Source organism: Protopterus annectens, chromosome 10.part0, assembly GCF_019279795.1.
Source record: "Protopterus annectens isolate FY-2018-M chromosome 10.part0, PAN1.0, whole genome shotgun sequence".
NCBI classification, from domain to species: Eukaryota; Metazoa; Chordata; order Ceratodontiformes; family Protopteridae; genus Protopterus; species Protopterus annectens.
Window position 1 is genome coordinate 613,634,020 of NC_056744.1, and position 23,502 is coordinate 613,657,521.

The 23,502-nt window shown below is 40.1% G+C and overlaps 1 protein-coding gene across 1 annotated transcript in view; it reads right to left on the minus strand.

Moving 5' to 3' along the window:
* The window catches only part of ST3GAL3 (ST3 beta-galactoside alpha-2,3-sialyltransferase 3), a 3,995,325-nt gene that overhangs the window by 433,203 nt on the left and 3,538,620 nt on the right, over positions 1 to 23,502 (minus strand). Inside the window, exon 11 of the mRNA XM_044085443.1 lies at positions 10,903 to 11,049. Coding sequence (XP_043941378.1) covers positions 10,903 to 11,049 — 147 coding nt within the window. The remainder of the gene's footprint in view (positions 1 to 10,902; positions 11,050 to 23,502) is intronic.

Below are 23,502 nucleotides of genomic sequence, written 5' to 3' on the forward strand. Positions count from 1 at the left end.
CTGTATTTGACAGCTTGAGTTTATTTTGGTTGTATATAAAGGTAATGCAGTCTCTTAGCCAATTTGACAAGGTGACCTTTGATATAGGTTTGCCCAATCTGGGTCACGAAAATGATAGAAATAGTTGGCCTGATTTTCTAAAAGTTTTCATTGTCTAAGTAAAAATGTAACTGTCTGTGGACATCCAACAAGTGTAAACAGTACTCTCTTTTATTTGTAAAATTTGGGAAGAAGACTGGTAAGTCTATGGACTGGTTGCTATTAGACTTTGATACTACTTTGGGAAGGAATGACGGATTACTTCTGAATGATACTCTTAGTTTGTGAAAAATGATATAGAGATGGTTCACACATGAAGCCTGTAACTCTGAAATTCTCCTAGCAGATGTGATAGCTACTAGAAAGAGGGTCTTCCAAGATAAAAATGTGAGGTCACAAGTAACTGCTGGCTCGAAGGGTTGTCGAACTAGACATTGTAAGACCAAGGTCAAATCCCATGGTGCTACAGGGTCTTTGAAAGGGAGGTTTAAATGCAGAGTGCATTTAAGAAAAAAATTGTAAAGATGATGAGATGCCAAATGAACCTTAATTGTAGATGTAAAGGCCCTCATTTCAAATAAGGTAGCTAAATATTCCAGGACCTTATCAACTAATGATTTTCTGCACCCAGATATACGAGGTTATTGTAAGCCAGGCTGAATGGTGCAGAGAAAATCTTCCTCCAACTGCCTCCAGAGGTAAGTAATAAGGCCTCCATTCAGGGGCGCTGATAGTGTTGTCCAGGAAAGGAATCTCTGGAGCCATGGTTTCATGGACCCCTTCTGCCATGGGGGGCATCTTCCAGAAGAGTTCCCCCCCCTCTGCCCGGGGGGAATACTCACCATGTGAGTCCCAAAAAGGCCCTTGTGTCTTCTTGAACCACATTTTTCCACTCCTCTGATTCCTGGAGTAAGGTCATTGTGGAGTGGAAAAACAAATGCCCACAGCAGAAAGGATCTTTCCATCTTTTTCACACCTGGCTAATGTGTCTCTGACTTTTGGGCCAAACAAGGAAGTACTACCAAAAGGACCACTGATAAAGGAAGACTTAAAGGGTTCTGCAAAATCGCACAAGCATGATGCCTAATAGCAACGCCTGTACCCGCTGCTCTAGACATCCCTTCGGCTGTATGAGCAATAAGCCGCTTGGACAAATTTAAGATTGACTCCAGGGTGGCAAGCTGAGGGGCAACCTTATCTCACTCCTCATCAGACACTGCTCCTGCAAGGGTGTCTTAAAGCTCAGTTATCAGATCCCTTTAGAGTGTAGTAAAGTGTGCCAAGAAGTTCAAGGACCAAATAGCAAAGGTCATTGAAGCAAAGACCCACTTCCCAAATCTATCCATCGTCTGAGACTTTCGGTTAGGAGGATGGATAGCTGAACTCTGCTCGGTGAATTCCTTTTTGGTGGCCACTGCCACCACCATGGCATCCACTGCTAGACCCTTAGATCAATGGGGCTGAAAGAATCTTATCTGGTCTCCAGGGAATAAGCTCTATGAAGTCAGGAGCCTTCCACGCTCACTAAACGATCAACTTAACTAGGTTGTCAGCAGGTGGGGTCGCACAAGAAGTAGAAGAATGGGCAAAAAAAGCTTGCAAGAACACTGATTCCTCAGACGATGGGTTTGAGGGCTTCCAATCATCCCTCTGTTTTAATATTTCTAGGATGTCTAAGATTGTAGTTCTGAAATCCTCTTAGCAGAATTGACTGCCACTAAAAATACCATTTCCATGTCCAAAACTTAAGATCCAATAAAGCTGTTGGTTCAAAGGGGGATCATGTGAGAACTTGGAGCATCACAGTGACATCACATGGAGGGACAGGTTCTCAAACTGGGGGCCGAAGAAGAAAGGTTCCCTTAAGAATGATCTTAGATACTTTTAAAGAAGCTATAGGAGTCTTGTTGGCTGTCAGTTTAACTTTGACTGTTGAGAAACTTAGAACTTTTTTGGGATAATTCAGACAGGAATTCTAAAATACAGGGAAGGTGAACAGAGAAAGGATTCAAACCTTTCCCCATAGCACACAAAGAAAATCTTTTCCATTTGCTTTAGTACACCCCTCTGGTGCTAGACTTTTGTGACACAGTGGGGGTATGAATGATATTTTCTGAAAACCTGGCCTCCCTGGCCAGTGTCAAAATTGGAGTAACTAAGCAGTTAGTTTTAGGGTCTCTGGGTGTGAGACAGGATTCCCGTAAGGATGGGATATAAGATCTGGCCTGTAAGCCAGCTTCCAGGGTGGACTAAGAAGGTGTGACCAAAGATATGGAAACCAAACCTGTAGAGGCCAATAAGGGACAATGAGGATTACCTTGGCCTTGAATCTCCTGGCTTTCTGAATGAATTTCATAATTAGAGGGAATGGATAAAGGGGACCTGGGGACCAACTGTAAATCAAAATGTTTCCCGGGGACTGTCCCTGGGGACGGATTCAAAATAACTGCTGTAATAATTGCTGTTGCCTTTGCTGTTCAGGTAGGAAGCAAACAGTTCACAGCAAGGTTGGCCCCAGCAACTGAAGATTTAATTCATCACTGTTGGATTCAGGAACAATCATGTGGTAAAACATTGCACCTGCTCAATCTGTCTGCTTTAACACTGAAAGTCCCTGGGATATGTATTGCTAGCAGAAAGTGAAGGGAAGACATTGTCCATTGCCAAACTCTCATGGCCTCTCAACATGATGGGTAAGACCTGGTTCCCTTGTTTGTTTATGTACTAGACAACTGACATATTGTCCATCTGAACTGAAATCACACCCACTGGAAAAGAGTCTTGAAATGCCAGCAAAACCAAAAGGACTGCTCTCATTTCCAGAACACTGATGTGGAGTTGGTCTGTAAGGGTTTCCAGGTACCTTGGACTCTCTTCCCCTCATAATGGCCCCCTCATCCTAAAAGGGAAGCATCTGTGGTAACTACTGCTTTAGGAGGAAGTGGAGAGAAAGGATGACCTGTTAATAAGGCTGTGAAAATGATCCACCATTTGATGTGGGTTCTGCACACTGGCATCATCCTGATTGAAGTGTTGAGAGGGTGATAAAGTTGGGACCACTGGACTGATAGAGTCCACTGCAGAACCCTCATATAAAATCTGGACATTGGAACAAAAATGATGGCTGAAGCCATAAGCCCTAGAAATTTCAGAATTAGCTGTGTAGGTGGAAATGGATAGGATAGCACCTGTAATGCTGACTAATTGACTCTGTTGTGTGGCAAGGTGACTACCTGCATTGTGGTGTTCAGGTAGCATCCGGTCAATTCTAAGGTCTGATTTGGTAACAATTTGCTCTTCTGCTGGTTCACTGTAATCCCAAAGTTGTGAAGTAACTGCAGTAAGAGGTCCTGTTGGAGAATTAACAAATCCATGGTCGGAGTGGTCAGGAGCTAATTGTCTACATATAGGAATACCCAGAACCCTTACAGTCTAATGTAGGCTGTCACTGCTGCCATGCATTTGGTAAACACCCATGGGGCTGTGGTAAGTCCAATGGGTATATCTCTGAATTGGAAGTGAAATGGCTCCCAGCCTGACACAGAGAAATCTCTGGGAATGCCTGCGTATCTTTACGTGAGAGTAGGGATCCTGGAGATACTAAGCACATCCAGTTGGCCTTTATGAGTAGAGGCAGAATGGACTGAACCATTGACACCTTCTTTGGTGAAACTGCTAGAATAACAGGCAGAGCTGGAAGAAGCAACTGCAGAGGCCCTGGATTTCTGTTGTAAAATGGGGGAATGAGGTTAAGGACTACCTGGATCAGGAGAAAAGAGCTGGGGTGGAGACAGACTGAGGTGGTTTTGTGTATCACCTCTTACCCTAGTGTGATATCCATTGAAATTACCCCTTCTCTGTTGCAAGGAGGGGGTCCACCCAAAGAAGTATCCTGGGTAGGAATCTGTGATTTCTGAAACCACATTTTCTTTCCTCCTCCTTGATTCCTAGAGAAGTTTCTCTAAGGAGTAGAAATGGATTCCAGTAGCAGAAAAGGTCTTACCATCCTGCTCACTTCAAGTAAGTATTTATTTAACCTTTGAACTAAACAAGGTGGTACCATCAAAGGGGGCATTGATGAAGGGCATCTAAAAGCCCTCCACAAAATCACTCAACCTCATCCAGGGATGGCCAAAAACAATCCATCGATGGGCTCCAATAACATCCAAGGATGTTTAATAAATAGCATGAAACATGATCTCTCTGGTCCACTTGAATCAGTTTTCAACTGAAACCTTCAGTCAGGTTTTGTACTCAAGGAATTCAAGATGGCTATATTCACTCCCCTACACAAAGGAGGTCCAGTGACTGATCTGGGTAACTACAGGCCTATAAGTCTTACCAGCCTCATATGTAAGGCCATGGAAAGAATCATCATGGACATGATAAATGAGGACATAAGTAACCTGCAAATGCTGAACCCATCACAGTTTGGCTTTTGTTAAAGGAAAGTTATGCCTAATAAATCTGGTGATGTTTTTTCAGAGGTCACCAACACATTGGATAAAGGTTAAGATTGTGCACACTGCTCACCTCAACCTAGCCAAGGCTTTTGATACAATACCCCACTCAGGCATTATAGACAAGTTCATTAATTTAGGTATAAATCTTTTTATCACACACTGGACACCCAGCCAGCTCACTGATAGGACCCACAAAGTCAAAATAGATGAGGCCATCTCCACCAATATAGTGGTGTCCACCAGGACTCCATACTGAGCCTGTTCCTTTTTGGCATCTATTTCTCTGAAATGGAAGCAAATGCTGAAGGTTTATGGCTGACTAAGTCTGCAGATGATTGCAAGTTGGGGGTTATCATTGACTCCCCTGCAGACACTAGCATTCTTCAAGAAAATCTATCTCTGACTAACAAATGGTGCCAAAGCCATGGTCTTAAACTCAATGCTAAGAAATGCATAACTGTACCCTTTGGGAAGTCAATTGTCCCCGTTAATTACCATGTTGATAATACACCTCTAAGATTCGAACCAGTGGTCAGAGATCTGGGTGCGTATGTAGGCAGTAGCCTTACCGTCGACAACCATGGGGCCACAGTGGAGAGGAAGTCCTTTAATGTTGCACAACGTACAAGTAAGGGCATGGCATCTAGGTCCAAAGAGGTCATTATCCCACTTGCACTCCACCCTTATCAGACCAATCATAGACTATAATGCTCCCTTTGTACCTGACCAAGCATATGCAGTGACTACAGCAACCTCAGGGGTTCCTTACAAAAAGAATACAAGGCATAACAAACCTGCTTTATGCAAAGTATCTTAAATCCCTTTCCCTCTATTCAGTCTCCTATAAATTGCTGAGGGATGATTTATGCCTGGCTTACAAGGTATCCCCAAATCCCACACGTATCAATCTCCTACATATTCATAAGTCGGAGTACCAGAAATACAAGGTCTAGGGACCTGAATTTTGTCTGTGACTTAAACATAACATGCTGGAGACACAGATGTGTGCCACAGAGATTTCTCTCCTATGGAACAGGCTTCCCATCCATGTGAAGTTGAGTTTGTCTATTACCCAGTTTAAGTGCAACCTAGACCACTGGATGAAGAATAGGAAAATTACAGCAGGTCTGGCACCCATGTCTCTTATGGACAGAGGTAGCTTATAAATGCCTGGCCTGCAATATCCTATTTGAATACAGGATATCATTATTCTATCAGGAAGACTTGGCTAGGCTTAGAAAAGCCCCCCCCCCTTCCCCAGGTTGTTAGCCTAGTAATGGTCTATGAATCTATCACTATGCCAGTACCTGCTGCTCTGGCTGTCCCACTGGCTGCATTTGAAAATGGGTGCATAGAAGCATTAGAAATAGAAGATAAGGTAGATAGCTGGGATTCCACAGTCTTTTATATATATATATGTTAGGAAGAAACCTGAAAGAGAATTGGTAATCTTTTTGGCCAGTTCTCTTTGGAATTGAATGATATGTGCAAGGTAGTTCAGTACTCTCAAGGAAAAGTCGCTGACGCATATATCCATTATTTGAATCTGTCTAAAGCCCTTGATTCCCTGTTAGAAGTATGGACAGATGACCTCTTTTCAGAGAATTCCTTTTCATAGCTGCTGCTACAAGCACGGCATCTGTAGGGGGACCCTTACTCGAATGAGCTCCATCTTTTGGTGCAGCTAGAATTTTATCTGACTTCCTAGGTATTGGTTCTGCTGTATCAGGCTCCTTCCAAACCAGCTGTGCCACCAGGTCAATGAGAGCATCGGGGGAGGAACCACCCAGGTAATAGAAGAGTCAGCTCCAAAAGCCTCCAGGAACATGGATTCTTCCAGGAAGGTTGCATCTGTGGATCATTTCCCCTTTTGTTTTACCAATTCTAGGATTTCTCCAAAGGAGATGTCTCTAAAGGGGGATCTAGGGGAAACCTCCCTTTCCTCCAAGTCCATGTCTTCTGTGAAGGATTCTGTGGATGAATCCAAATGCTTCCATTTGAAAGTCTTCTTGCTGTGTACCTGTGATTGGAGAATATCTGGTGCCAGGTCTGAAGTAGAATGGGAGCTTGAAGATATAAGTTCCCCATGACTTTTGAAAGCTGGCTGTCACTGTCAATGAGAAGAATGGATTCCAGAGCAGAATTCGCTTGAGGTTGGTTTGGATCCAAATAAGACAGCAGAACCTCTTCTCTCCACCTTATGAGGACCCCATAAAAAGCCTTGAAAGCTGTGGAGGAGATTACAGCCAAGAAAGATTCTGTAATTTGTGGACCAGAGAGAGACCCTGAAGATCCAACTCTTCCCAGCAATGAGGCAGAAATTGTTGCTGAGCTACCGACAGCCAAAGCCTCAAGAGGAAGGGAAAGCTAAAAACAGTGGTGCAGTTGACCCCTCTCCCCAAACGCTGGCTCTGAAGCTTCAGTTCTGACTTTCTTCTTGATCTGACAAGGTCACAGTTGAGAGAGCCTGCATCATAGGTGGAGCCAAAGTAGAAGGCACTATCAGCGTCATGGTAGGAGCTCCAGAAATATTCAGATCCAAGGGCTTTGGTTCCAAGGATCAGACCTGTAACAGAGTCAAAACAGGGGTGGTCAATGCTAATGTTCCCAGCTCTACCAGAAGGGTCAGAGCCTGGAGGAACTCTAACTGTATTTGCTTCTGAGGGAACCTCCACATCATTCTGTCAATGTCAGTTTTGGTGAGACTGCTAGTAGATTGGGCAAACGTGGATGAAGTAACTGAAGAGGACCTGGATCACTGTTGTAAAATGGGGGAATGAAGTTGAGGACTAACTGGATCCATAAAAAGAGCTGGGGTGGAGACAAAGAACAGATCCAGGGCTTCATATCCCAGGACTTTGCAAATTTTGGCACTGGACCTGCAGAGGCTGAGGAGTCCAGGGACTATTTCTTGGGAATCTCAATTCTCTTTTCAGGAGTCTTACTGCCATGAACAGGATCCTTTGGCTTTGAAGCTTCTTTGTGTTTTTCTTTCTCCCTTGGAATTGAAGATGAAAGAGAAGCAACTGAAGTATGAAGGAGACCCTTTAATACTGATTTATCTCCCCTTCTCTGCAAACCTTTGTGGCCAAACAAAGCATAGGTTTCACATTTGGTTTTGAAGTGTGCCACTCCCAAACAGTACACACAAAGGGAGTGGGGGTCCCGAGGAGGACATTTATGGTTACATTTAGTGCACTTTTTAGAACTTTTGTCAGCGATTAGTATATTGTAAAATACTGCAAAAGTACAGTAAACAACAGTACACAAACCTACAGTTCAAAAACCCAGTCTAATAAATCTAACAAGACCTACAAGAAGCACTATATCTGGTTGACTCAGCAAACAAAATTTGAAATAATTCAAGGATTGTGAAAGCAATTAGAGGTAGGATTGGAGTCACAGTCCTGGATTCGAAGATTTGGATTTGCCGAGGCTGGATCCAAGTTGGATCCCACTCCCATAGGTGGAATCAGATGAAAATCGGTAACACTGGATCACACATTTAAAAAGATCAGAGTGAAATAAAATATGCAAAAATGAAAGAAGAGCATCAAAGAGTATCTAAAAAAATCACATGAAGGGGGAAAATCAAGCATGAACATAAGGGCATACTTACAAAACTAGGTACATCATGTTAAGGGGTAAATCAAGTCTGGAAACAGGTACAACACCTCCAAAACAGGTACTTGTTGAGAGGTCTGATTATACGTGCTTCTTATGAGCTAGAAACAATGTAGTCTGATGTTTTGTACAGCTGAACAACTCAACTTCATACTACAGTCTTCTGACTCAAAGCTTCATTACCGTTTCATTGTATGAGGCAAATAGTTGCTAAGTATATCAAATAAGTAAAGCAGATGCTGTACAAATCTAGAATTAAAGCCTATGGAATTTATAAAAATGTTTCACATGACAGGTACCTGTATATTGCTTTACCTGTGGCATAAAAACCTTTATTTTGCATATTAAGTAAAATGTATGCATGTTTGACTAGAAAGTGATTTTATACAGCAAATGCAAAATATATTTTTATATAGAAAAATGGGATTAGATAGTCATCAATTCAGAGGGAGATTTGAAAAATGGTTCTACCAAATGTTTAGCATTAACATGCTCAAACTGATACATTTGTAAATTGATGACAGGAACATTAATTTATACCCCATAGTTTATGCTAATTTCATCATTCTACACTCAGAACCACAAAGCAGTTGTTTACAATCCTACTTCTTTGAAAAAGCATGGAAATTTTTAACAATTCCGTGGAAGATAGTTCTGCACCATAAATATGATATCATCTTTACAGAGAAAAAACAAAGGTGTATAAGTAATTATTTGAAGAAAATTGCTAATACTTTGATTCTAGAACGAAGTTTCTGATATTTGTCACTTAGCACTACAGTAAAAGCTGGCTTATAGATTTGCATTTTTTAATGGTATTATAGTGATACAATGGTATTTCACTGAACAAAAGTGATTTTATTTTCTGTTCAGATAAAAGAATAAGGACAGCTGCCTGCATTTTAGGAGCATGATGCAAATAGTTTAGTCACCAGTCACTATCCAGAACTAATGAAATAATCATAGCACTGAAGAACTCAGCAGCTCCAGCATCTTTAGATAACGCAGATACTCTGTGTACAACCGGGTAATGGGCTGGCTGTCATAGAGGGAAACAAAGAAGGTAAACCATACAGCAGTACAAAATAAAGCAAGCATGTGGTGTGTCTATTTCAATAACAGGCAATGACTCCTGCTAATATCATGAACTGCAAAAGTAAATATTGATGATCAATACATGTGTCCATGTAAGTGTACATTGTTCTGGGCTGGGTGAGACAGGTGGGATACTATACAAAAGAGGATCATAACTGCAAACATGTATCTGTGGCTCGCTCTGTGTGTGGCATGGACATCAAAGATCAAAGGGACTCCTGCTGCTACATTCCAGTAGTAAAGTCCTTTGAACTATAAAAAGTGCCATGTCACACAGTCAGATGAATGACAGTGACTGTAACTGATTGACACCAAACATGTGGTAACAAGTATTGCAATATACTGGTTAGTGAGAGAGACTGCCACTTAAAACACTACAGATTATCACAATAATGTTAAAGGAATACTTAGTAAAGTTAAATAAAAACAAGAAAATGCCTCTGCCACATAGCAGCTGTGACTAATACATGCATTTTATATACCATGCACAGTTTGAATACATGCAGTTTATATACCATGCACAGTTTGAATAACACCCAAACTACATATTTTGTAACAACAGGGAGCAATTCATTAGTGTCTTCCAATCGGCAAAAGTATAGATTTATTCTTAATTAACCCATAAAGCTTTTCCTTACATTTCTGTCTTATAGATGTCTAGTGGGAGGGTGGCCTAATGGTTAAGGTGTTTGCCTTACAAACACAAGGTGCAGCGTTTGAGCCTCACAAGGGGTAATTGGCTAGGCTTAAAATGGCTCGCAAGGGCAGTTAGCTTAGTACTAACCTATGAACCTTATAGCACCATCCCAGCTCCTCTATACATCCATTACAAAATCAGTCTTATGTTTAGCTCCTTAATCATCCATTGCTCACTTTTTTCCTGTTATTTACCAATAGGTCATTCTTTCAAATTCTTAGCAGCCTTGAAGTGTAATTTTCCCTGATAAGTATCAGTCAGAAGCAAAGTTAAAAATCTTCTCCTTCAGATACTTATGATCTCTACTCCAGCTTTCAAAACCTCTGTTTTGGCCAGAACAATTAATTTCATTCCATAGTCCAGTTTTTCTTAACATTCAAAAATCTATAATGGCTAGTTATCACAATACCTTTAGACTCATGTTGCCACATCACAGACTACACTAATGAAAGCTAAGGCACTGTAATCAAACCAGCAAAATCCTTTTAAGACAAAAATCTGCTTCCATGAAGAAACAAAACAAATTAAATAACACAGACATCTAAGGAAGTACTGCCACATGACAAACACTTAAACTATGAAAACGTATATAATGTGTTTCTGCTGGGAGGCTATGCCCCTTGCACTTCCACCCCTTAGTAAAATATATATTAACTCCATGGATTCACAACTGTGAGGAAGTATCTAATTCCATAACACAATTCATTTTTATTCCATGGGAATGCCAGTAGTTCAATGATAAGGACTCTCAGTTTAATGTTATTTTAATATCATTAATCCTATCTGTCAAGTAGGCCTTCAAAGTAACTCCATGCTTATGTACTTCCAGCAAGCAAGACTGCGGCCATTACTCTGTCCATCCATCCATGCATCTATCCAGTCATTCATCTTCCCAAAACCAACACTACTATCAGGTCATTGTCAGTGAACCTGTAGCGGATGACTGGCATTCATCATAAATTCCATTCAAGTTGCAATCCTTACCTCTTTAATGGCAGACATCTTGATGTTCTCATAATAATGTAGTGGGGCACTTGGATTAGTCATGTCATAGCCAAATCCAGCCACTCCAACTTCATCACAGTTATGTAGTGCCATTGTTATTGCTACTGTTCCAAGTGTTGGTATGTTCTAGACAAAGATTAAAGATAACAGCCACAAATTAAAAATGTTCTGTTCAAGAAACTGATCTCTTATTAAAAGGTGTTGCACTGGATTTCATATAATGCTATATGTTCCCACACGTACATTGTTTTATCATAAGTGGTGTATTCTAACAAACAGCCACAACATGCACATCAGTTCTCATGTGTAACCTAAAAACAAACAACTCAGTGTGCACTACACAGTTTTCTTTTGCCACAGGCTCCTCACATCAGCTTCAAAGTAGTATGTCAAGCATAAAAATATCAACTTTACAAAGAGGTGGAATGTCTGACTTCAGAAAACTACTACAAGAGAAAGGGAAAGATAAAATTTACCATAATTTAACATTAGAAACAACACCTGAATTATCTTTAAGTTGTAGCTTTTCCACAACTTTGAATGGGTGGTCAACTTCTTTTTTCAGACTGTACTTTTGCTAAGCTACTACATTAGACTGCCAGTAGAAGAGAAATAAAACTATTCTCTCTGACGTAATTTACATCTTCAGACAAAAGAAATCAAGCAAAACATCCTCATGTTACAAAGTGTCAGCATTTCCCTTCTGTAGCTTTAATCCAGAAATGTATACAACCAGACGGGTATTTTTTACATCATTCCATGTTTCATTCCCACTTTTGGGCACTTCACCCTCCAATTACCTTTATTCTGTACGAAGGTGGCAGTCTCCTTAAGCTTCTTCTCCCTTTACATTTTTCACCCATTAAGACTTGGCAGAAGTAGAATTACGTAACTACATTTTTAGTAAGAGTCATTCATAAAATGTGACTGATAAATGTAGAAAAAGTACAAGAGTGAGGTGTAAAAATGTGTGTGTGTGTCGGGAGTGGTTAAAGGCAAGCCACATATGGTTTATAAAATGAGTATTGTACTGCATTAACAAAACAAACATCATATTTGGTGAAAATTCTGCAGCTGCAAGGTATGATACCTAATGTGTAATGTCTCAGATGTACAGAACATTATAAACAGGATACTTGTCATAAGAATACATTGTTCAGACCAGGATTTCAACTGGATTTACTGTTGAGAATGAAAGTTAGGCTACAAATCTCATAAAAGACAGTTCAAAAGCAATATGTAATACCTTATAATGGTTGGCAGACTCCAAATTATAATGCTGTACATAGATTTTTAACTGTCGCATAACATTTTAATTTATTTGCACTGAATATGCAATTAATATAATAGCATATTCTGCATTCTGGTTTGTGAATTCTTTGTTCATGATGTGCTCAGAAACTACAGCTGGTTAAATGCATGCATATAATTCTCCAATCAAAATTCAGTTACTGCTATTGTTGCATTAAGTATGTTTTAATGTTTTCTTTTACATAGCTCTGAATGGTTAAATTCAATTAGGAAATACAATAAAAGGTAAAGACTGACTGCTTTGTACTGTAAAGGAGTGCTCTAGGATTTTGGAGGTTTGCTACAACTTACTAAAAGCTAGGCAATGTCTTTCTCATGTGCTAACAACAGCAAGCATGATGGCATTACTTAATCATTAAAGAACAGGTATCTACTCTGTATATCAATTTTTGGCAGAGTAACTCACTATGTGGGTACTGCACAGATGGCTTTTTACAGCCACACAATAAAATATTTAAAGCAGGATTGTTCACGCAAGCAGGGTTAACTTTACTGCAGAAAAAAAACTGACAGCACATATGTATGAATAAACAATGCCAATGAATTGAAAACTACACAATTTTATCATTCAAACCAGCACAGAATTTTTAAATAGAATGTAGAAGACACAAAAAAGTGTGAAAAAAACCCACAAAATTCTGCTTATACAAAATTTGCCAGCTGCATTTCCCTATTCTTCTTTGCTTATTTCTACTTTTTGTAACAGCTATCGCATGTTCGTATCTGAAGCCAGTGAGGAACATTCAGTGATTCTCTATGGGAGTAACAACGTCCTGAGCTATATAGCATGCTTGCCCAGAGACTTTAACTGCAGAAGGGTGATTGACCATCAGATCTTCAGCCAGGAATATCCCATTTTCACAAATGAAAACTACTTGAGCATCATCCAGTGCATTATTTTCAAACAATTTAAAACACAGCGATACCAGACCTTTTTTGCCTGCTTCCTAGCACTGCATGTACCACTTCTGTGTACAAGAAGTATGAACTCAGTGCTTTGGAATGCAGGCTCAAATGGAGACTAAGTAAATTTTGAAAGTACAAAACTAAGGTCCTATGAAGGTGGAATAGGCTTCCTGAGAGGCCTAATATGAAGGACACATTTACGAAATTACCTGACCTCAAATCTAGAGGCTAGAGGAGGAGTCAAGAGCAGACAAGCAGAAACTGATGACAGGTGAGGTTTACCTGAAGAATATGCCAACCCATAATGGAGCAGATCACACTAATAAAAGAGAACCAGAGGAACCTTCATTTTTTTTAATTTCTCCAGGTTTTTGAGGTTTCTAATACCATGACAGAAATGGACCCCATTCCTATGTCAAAGTATGATTAAAGTTCATGAAATTAGTATTATTTCAATCTTTGATGTTAGCCAGAATTGCTCTTTGCAGCACCCGCAATGTGCCCAGTAATGACTCCTTCTGCATCTCGTATGGAGTTGCATGTATTGGTAACATATCTAAGTATGACTGTAAATTCTTCTTTATAAGACCCATTGCTCCTACTACTATTGGAAATGTCCGAGTATCTTGCTTCCACATTGTCCTCATTTCTGCCTACAAATCCTGGTATCTTATGACTTTGTGTCCCTCTGTACATAAGACACTGTAGTCACTGGGAGTACCAATTTTAGTAATCAATGTTACTTTTACCTTCTTTTCATGAACTACTATATCTGTTTTTCTTGCATCTATTTTTTAAACTGTTGGTAATGGATGATCCCATGTGATATAAACTTCATTTTCTATAATGCTATCTGGGTCATGTTTCCAGTGTTTTTCAGCTACTTCAATATTATAATGTTTGCAAAATCCCTAATTCAGCAGTCTTGGCACATTATTATGCCTTTCAATATACAGTCCCCACTACCTCCAGCTTCCATTTGGACATATATGATTTCCTGGCAGTGGGTTTCCAAGCCTTCTGGAGAACCTAAAGCACATCCTCAGGGAAAAAAAGGTTCCTGAAAGGCATCAAAACCCTATCACCCACAACATTAGTTAAAGAGTAGACAAGTGAGGATGTCTAAGAGATCACTTGTCTTGTGAGAGAAGTCCCACCCGGTGAGGTAACTTGTGGTGATTGCCTCTGAGCAGGTGAGAAAGAAGGGGGGGGACTAATGTTGTCTGGGTCAAAAGGGAGTCACCAGTAAGATATTGGGAGAATCCTGCATGATCTTATGCAAGACTCTTGGTAAAGGGAGGGAAGGCATATAGAAACATCCTTTTCCAAGGAACGACAGGGCACTCGCTTTCCAAGACAGAGGATTTGGGACTCTAGAACAGACTAGAGGAAGCTGGCTGTTCAGAGTGGAGGCAAAAAGATCTACTTGAGGAATACTCCACCAATGGACAATATCCAGGAACACACCTCCGTGAAGCATCCATTTGTGAGCTTGTGTGCTGAACCTGCTCAAGCAGTCTACCACTACGCTGTGCTCCAAGGGAATGTAAACTGCCTGAAGAGTCAATGAATACTGGATAGCTAGATCCTAGACATGATGAGCTAGTCTACAAAGAAGATAGAACCATGTTCCCCCTTATTTGTTGACATATCACATCACTGTGTTATTGTCTGTGAAAACTTTGAGGGGCCAGGATGAAAGAGGGAATGAAAAGCCTGAACAGCAAGAAGCAGAGCCCTCATCTCCTTTATACTGATGTGGTCTGACCTCTGATGAGGAACCAGAGACCCTGAACCTTAAGAGGGGCACAGAAAAGGAAGCCCTGAGTTGAGGGAAAGTTGATGAATCCACCACTGAAGCTTGAGCTTGAGACAGGGAAAGAAATGTACCAGAAAGTCCAAGGGGATGGTAATGTTAGAGCACACTGAGTTGAGGTACAACTTACGCTTTCTCATATGGAGTCTGGCAAGAGGCAGCATGGTAATAGTGGAAGCCATGAAACTGAGAACTCTGAGAAACTATTTAGCTGAGAAAGATGCCAGAGGAAGAATGGATTGAAAAAAGGCAATTATAGACAAAGCCTTGGGGCAAGCACTGATGCCAGCATGGGAACTGCCTGAAGCCTGCAGCCAAGGAAATATAATCCTAAGAAGAGTCAGAACTGATTTCTGGAAGTTGATAGTGAACCCCAGACTCTGTAATAGGGAAGTAGTGAACATAAGATCCTGCAACAGAGTGTTCGGGGAAGAAGCTTTAATAAACAGATCATCTAGATCAGGGCAGCAGCGAGGCCAAAGGGCAAAGCAAAGAGCTGAAAATGCAAGGGAAAGACAGAAAAACATGAAAATGTTCATAGGTTCATAGATTAGTACTAAGCTAACTGCCCTTGCGAGCCATTTTAAGCCTAGCCAATTATCCCTTGTGTGACTCAAACCCTGAACTTTGTGTTTGTAAGGCAAACACCTTAACCATTAGGCCACCCTCCCAACCCCTGAATGTCCTGAAGAGAGGATGGATAGGGATGTGAAGGTATGCCTCCTTGGAAACTAGAGAGATCAGGAAGGCCTGGGGTAAAATAAGGGGAAATAATGTTTGCAGAGACAACAGCCGAAATGAAGGAATCTTGAGAAAGCTGTTCAGCTGGGAAAAGATCCAGAATTGATTTCTAAGTTCCCTTCTTTCACAGGACCAGAAATGTCCTGGAGTAAAATCCCTTCCCTACCTGGACAGGAGGCACTTCCTGAATTGTACCCCGAGCCAAAAGGGAATGAAGAACTTCTGGGAAATGAGAGAGCTGTTCTCGAGGAGGTTGAGGAAAGCCTATAAAGGAAGGAAAGGATTTCCAAACCATGAAGTATCCCTGATGGATAATGGAAGATACCATAGGTTCAAAAGTTGGTACTAGGCTATCAGCCCTAGGGCCTGTACAAGCCTAGCCATAACAATTCCCTGGATATTTCTTCCCACAATATTTATTTCCCTAGTCTAAAGTTATCTTGAAGCCAGTTTGGAAGAGATAGGGACAGATGAAGAGACAAGGTAACCTGGATGAGGGCAGGAGGAAGCAAAAAGAACCCGGCTTGTTCTGGAAGGGAGGTTTCTGGGAGGCATGAGTCAGACACCCTTCTGCAGAGGACAACGCAATCAGTAAAACACAGTTTTCCATGTTAAGAACCTCAACTCAGCCAGGTTAGCTGGCTGAAAAGGAGAAAGTGTTAGCTTCTCTAATACAAAATTAAGATCCCAAGGAGGGGTCACTGATTTTTTTGGAGGTCACTTACAGAAAACCTCCTTCAAAAATATTTTGACATGAGACTGCAGTGAACCAGACGATACATGGGCAGAAATGCTCAAATGGCCAATAAATGAACCTTCATAGAGAAATACAAAAGGCCATAGGGTTGTAACTCACACAAATATTGTAAAACAAGAAAAGAAGTGGCCCTTAATGGGTGCTGGTTATGCTGTTGGCACCAACTAGAAAACCTTTTCTATTTGCTAATATATTATTTTATACTAGCAGACTTTCTTGTCTTCATTAGTACCTGCTGCAAGTCCTCAGTAAACAGGTGCCTAAAAGGAATTAAGACCCTATCATCCAGGCAGTAAACTGAATTTGACTGATGTAGGGGTCTATCAAACACCCTGTCCTTGAGTGAGTAGATCTGGTTTGTGAGGAACCTTGTAGTAATTGCCCCCAGCCATTTACAAAAGAAGGGAGAACCACTGCTGCCTGTTCCAGAGGGGAGTCACCACAATGAACTTGGGGGATTCCTTTTGAATCTTCAGAAGTACCCTAGGTAATATTGGAAAGGGTGGAATAGCATACAAAACATTCCTGTCCATGGAAGAGAAAAAATAATCTGTCTTCCAGACCTTCTTGCATGGAGCTGTGGAACAGAATCTTGCCAGTTGACTGTTCGGAGAGAAGGTAAAGAGGTTGTCTACTAGAGGAACTCCCCACAGGTGGATCAAATCTCAGAAGACTTCCTGATATAGTTTCCATTTGTGAGGGCCTGACCTGGTCTTACTCAGCTTGTCTGCTACACAGTTTTCATCTGACAGAATGTAGGATACCTGTAGAGTGAGACTGTGCTGTGAAGCTATATCTGAAGCTAACATGGCTTGTCTGCTATGTTAGGTATGACCTGGTTCCTTCTTGCTTGTTGATGTACCACAACACTGTGGTATTGTCTGTAACCACTTGAAGAGATCCCATGGATCAAAGATGGTTCAGAAAGTTGAGTGCCTTATCAGGGCAAACCATCTCCTTGATATTTATGTGTCCTGCTGAAACTGCTCCCTAACCAAAGTCCAAGGCATCTGTGGTGACTGACGTCTTTGTAGCAGGGAAGACATGGATTTAAGTATATCTGTTGTCTCCACCAAATATTTTTTTTCTGACAAAGCTCAGCACTGGGATTTGAAAAAATAAAGGGTGTTGGTGCTACGACTAATTAGATTTCAGATACCATTGTATTTTTCTCATGTGGAGTTTTGCCAGCGTTGTCATGAGACTTACAGATGCAATGAGACCCACATTTCTGAGGTATTTCCTCACAGTGACAGAAGTCTAAGTGTAAAACTTCAGAAACAGATCTATAAATACATCTATTTTTTTTCCTGAGTAAGACAAGCTCTTATAACTGAGGTGTACAGTTGATATCCCAGGAACATAATCTAGTTTAAAGGAGTCAAGAAAGACTTTTGAATACCCTCTTGGAATCCCAACTTGTGTAAGAGATCTGTCACCCAAGACAGGAATTCCTGACTCTTTGAAGAAGACTCTGCAAAGATAAGCAAGTTGTTTAATGTGGAGAAAGCGTGGATACCATGTAGCCTAAAATGAACTATAACTGCAGCTAGAAAATTTGTGAGCAGCCCTGGTGTAGTGAATAGTTCAAAAGCTAAGGCAGAGAACTGATAATGTGCTTCAGACACATAAAACTTTAAGAAATGCCAGAAGTCTGGAAGAATAGGAATGTGAGAAGCATATTTTAAGTCTAGTGTTACTAGGAAACCTGAAAGAGGAAAAAGAGGTAACAAGTTGTGAAGTGACATCATTTTGAATTTGGGCACTATCACAATTAGGTTTAGAAAAGAAAGATCCAAAGCTGCTCTCCAAAAATTTTCTTTCTTTGGCACTAGGAACATCCTTGAATAAAACCCTTCCCCACCAGGGAAATAGGGACTGGATCTAGCACTCCTTGGAACAGCTTGTGAGGAAGAACTGGTAGAAACAAAATAGTCTAACCCAGAGGATGAAGAACGACCCCCTGGAAATAAGGAATTTACTCCCACTACCATCTGTAACCTTTAATGAATGATTTTAATAATCCATTTGTCCGAAACTTTCTGTTTCCAAAGCGGGAAACAGAGATTCAGACATTTCTGGAAGAAAAAATGGACCAGGATGAAGGGTTTATAAGGTCACTTGAAAAGCCATTCAGACTTTATGGACTGAACACGGTTTTGGGAGATTTGAGACTTATTTTTGGAACCTCCTTGCCATTTCTTCTTCTTAAACATTTGTTTACCCGTGTTTTAAGAATGTTTTTTCTGCTTTTTCCTTAACTGGATAAGAAGATAGAAAATACCATGAAAAATGTGGAAGAGGATGGCTGAAATACTTAAAGATTCCCTGGATCAGCTTGCCCCTTTCATTGCAGGTTTTGTTCATCTATTCAAAAGAAACGTTGAAAAAAAAATGTCTGTTCTATACAAGAGTGAATTTAAAAACTAAAGGCTCTTAGAATGCAGCCATGCAAACCTCCTCAAAACAGTACCTGTAACCACTGCCCTGGAATAAGTATCTACATAGTCACATAGTCACACAGTCACACAGTCACACAGTCACACACACACACACACACACACACACACACACACACACACACACACACACACACACACACACACCAATGAGTAGTGCCCTGTATAATAGAAGAAATTAAGGTATTTAAAGCAGATTTTTCCTCACAAGAAGAAACTGAAAATAAAACATTCCTTACCTCATACTTTTACAGGACAGAACAAACTTCAACAAATAAGCAAGACAATTCAAAATTCGGAAAACCAAAGTTGCAGAAGTATACAATCCATACTTATCAATATTTTTCAATCCTTATCAGAAAGAGTGGGACTGGAATTAACTAGGTACTTGGCAGCAGTGGGATCAACTAGAGCTATTGCTGCTGGGTAAGGTTTGGAAATAGTTTAGAAACATTTAAAAGACTGAGGAACCTTATACATTCTGCCTTTTTAGGGACAGATGGCTTACTAGAGGAAAATTGCAGGCAGTAATATACTCATCCTCTAAAGCAGACATAACAGAAGGAATGGGTGTAGGATTTTGAAAATCCTTCTGTAACAACTCATAGTATTTTCTGAGGGACTGATACCTCACTGTTCTCCCACTGAAAACACTAGTGCATTCTAGAAATAGCCTTAGAGAAAGAGAAGCCCCACAAACAGAATAAGAAAATGAGCTCTCCTCTGAGTCTGAATGAGAAATCTGAGGAAAATCTCTGTACCCGTCCCTGCAACTTCCTGTTCAAATTCAGAATCTTGAATGTCTTCAGGAAGAGTGGTTTCCCTCTTTTTTTTACAAAAAACTACTTTACAAGAAGAATCAACAGCCTGAATTAAACCATGAGCCACAACCAGTAAACTACTCCTATCCAAAGGAGTTTAAGGAAGAGTAGATACATGTTTGGTTTTCTGTTTCTTTTTGACAGGAAAAATGGAGTCAACTAATGGCAGCATCAGCTTTCCCAAGGATGGGCACAGCATTCATCTTGAAACAGCAGGGAAAAAGTCCCTGCTCCCTCTCTCAGGACAGATAAGAGTGACTCCCTTGCTCACTGAGCGGTCCCTAACAGTAGCACAGGACATGGTTAAACACTAGCCCACAGTGGTTGAAAGTCCTATATCAGAAGGATCTCGAGTAAAGGATGAGTGGTATGTCAGCCACCTACAGCTGCACAAAACAGCTAGTTGTGGATGGAAGAAGGACCAGGAAGTCTGTTCCATGGTCAAGCCAAAAATGGTGCCTCTTTCCCCAGGGAAGACAAGCAGCAAATGCCAGTAAACAGTACCAGTCTACAAAAATTACGTTTTGATAGAAAAACACAATAAAAAGCACTTTAGGACACTGTGTCAGTCCCACTAAAGTAAAATAAGGTGAATATTTTTTGAATTACTTTATACCACTTTTAAATTGACTGGGAAAACAAATGTTCCATTTCAAAGTGCATTACAGTCTCATTAAAATACAACATTACTGAAGAGGAAAGTGATAAAACAATAACACAAATAAGAAAATGGAATTTTTTTTCATCCAAAGGGAGTTTATCTGCCCAGCAAAGGAACTGCATAAGCCAACCATTGATCCTCAAAAGCCAGAGAGAAGCACACTGTTTGGCAGCAGTAAAGCTCTGAAGGGTTTCACATCCAAACGTCCTTTAGACAGCTCGGCTCTAGCTACATGGCAGCTTGAGCATAGGGAAGATGCCCTGAAGCTTTGGAAGCTAGTCGGCTGTTATAGCCTTGACAGGACATAACACTTATAGGTAAGGTTACTGCAGCAGTGATCAATATGATGAACATTCCCTAATCTTTTTTCAATAATAGTAGTGGGATCTTTTATACCCATAAAACTACTACCAATTCAGGCAGATGGGACCTCAGTTTTAACTTGTTATGTGAAGGACAGTACACTCAGCAGTGCAGCAACCTCCTTATGCTGCATTGCACTGTCAGTATTAAGTACATGGTGTGGGAAAACAGCCCAGAGCCCAGAACCTAAAGGTGAATGAGCTACCTCTTGAGCCACTGGCACTAACAGTTTGTTTGTGTCTTTCGGCTTTTCCCGGTTAGGGGTCGCCACAGCGGAACTCCGGTCTGCTAATGATTGGTAGTGGATTTTTACGTACCGGGTTACCAGCCCAGACACACAACCTTCAACGAAGGCATGCCCCATTCACGTATGCCTCCACACAGAAGATGCTCTAGCTGAGAATTGAATGGGACAACGTCTTGCTATGAGGCGACAACGCTACCGCAGCACCACTACCGCAGTTTGACAGTCAAGTGGCAATTAACATGTTAACATTCATTTTTTGATGTAAATGGTGACTTTTACCCTACATGCATAAAACTGACAGTTACTTCTGCTCACTGTGTGTGTGTGTATATATATATATATATATATATATATATATATATATATATATATATATATATATATATATATGGGTCTACTTCATTTCATTGGAAACTCATTTCACTGAAAATCATTTAGTTGAAAACTCATTTCACTGAAACTCAGCAGCCTAAGCACAATTCACTCAAAGCTCACTTCACTGAAGACTCATTTGACTGAAACCCATTTTGCTGAAAGGTTTATGTCCTGTTGCCCACTATAGTCTGATCCTGGAGTTAGTATAGATATATATATATATATATATATATATATATATATATATATATATATATATATATATATAGAGTAAGGGGGGTGTGGGTGGCATAGCCCTCCCTGCCTATTTTAAACACTGTAAACCATAGACATGGATACTTACAAGTCGAATGAATAACTCTTTCCAGAAGACAATATATACTCAATGTGTGTGTATACATATATATATATATATATATATATATATATATATATATATATATATATATGGTTCCCCTTCAGAAGGTCGAATGGCTGAAATCTCGAAACGCATATGGCCGAAGCCATATGCTCGAATTTCAGAAGCTCGACCTTCTGAAAGGGAAAGAAAAAAAAAAAACAAGAAAACACAAAACAGTGTTTCTGCAGGGGGACAAGCCCCCCTGCACCCCCCACTACTTATTTATTCTAACTTCGAGATCGCACTACAGCACAGAAAGGGAAATCTCCCATTCTGCGCTGTATGCCGATCCCCATTCAGAAGGTTGAGCTTCTGAAATTTTGAGCATATAGTCTCGACCATATTCTTTTTGAGATTTCTGCCATTCGACCTTCTGAAGGGGAACTATATATATATATATATATATATATATATATATATATATATATATATACATACACACACACATTATTTGGTTGCCTATGACCTGGGTCATGGCTGCAATGGCTTAGCCCACTCACCTAATTAACAAACAAATAAAGCTGTCTAGTTTCTTTATTTTGAATTTTGTTAAGGCAAATTAAGAGAGATGACGGTCAGTCAAAGAAGTGATGAGGAAGTGTCAAATCATTTTTTGTTGTATTAAGTTTTGTTTTTTAAACAAGAAATATCTTTATTAAATTATTACTTATGACACAGGCAATCGTACATGTATATAAATGAAAACAAACCATATTGACATATTCTCAGTGGCCAACATTATACATCACTTATAATTTATCCAGTCATTGTCAGTCAAACATTACAAAGCTCATTCAATCCCTGTCTTCCCTTAAACCTCATTCCTCCTCCAAAACATTATTCTGCATGTATTGTTCCCACAATTTCCATTTTTTTCTGTGTAATCTGTTCCTACTTTTTTCTGAAGATCCCACTTCCAGTTGTTTTTTCTCTGTTACTATATTCACTACTTCTAGTACAGTTGGTTTAGAAGCAGATTTCAATTTTCTAGTGATGGCTTTTTTGGCAGCCAACAGAATTAAACTCAGCAAGGCCTTACTATGTTATGTCTAGAGAATTCTGCTTCTGCATCACAGCTCAAAAAAAAAAATTCCTTAGTTACACTTATTTGCTCACCCAGTATTTCTGTTAGAGTAGTCTGTAGGGAAATTTTAAAGTATGCCAATTCATTATTCTCCCAAAAAATATGTTCCCAATTGCCCCTTTCTTCCCTTTCACACCTTCAATATTTGCAATATGCTTGAGGAAAACTTCTTTTGTCTGCTTGCGGTATAAAATATCTATGCAAATACTTCCAAGCAAATATCCTAAATCTTCTAGATTTTGTTGCATATTTGGAAAGCATACATATATCCCCCATCATTTCTTTGTGAATTACTTATCCAGTCTCTCTCTTCCCATTGCTGTCTAATCTCCTCTGATTGATTTCTACAGTTATGCAATATTATATATATATATACCCTATTATATTCTACTAAAATTTATTTTTTATTTTTATTTATTTATTTAACATTTCTTGACCGGGAAAGTCCGACTAGGTTCCACAGATCCTGTTTTCAGTGGAGGCCCGGGGAGAAATGCTCCAGAAGCATGTCTTTAGAATTCTACTAGTGCTGGTCTTTTGCTCAAGACCCCTTATTTCTTTCTTTTTGCCAGTACTCTGAAATCAGTTCTTGATCATGATGGTAATCCCTAGCCTGCAGTCCAGATAAATTTGTGGCC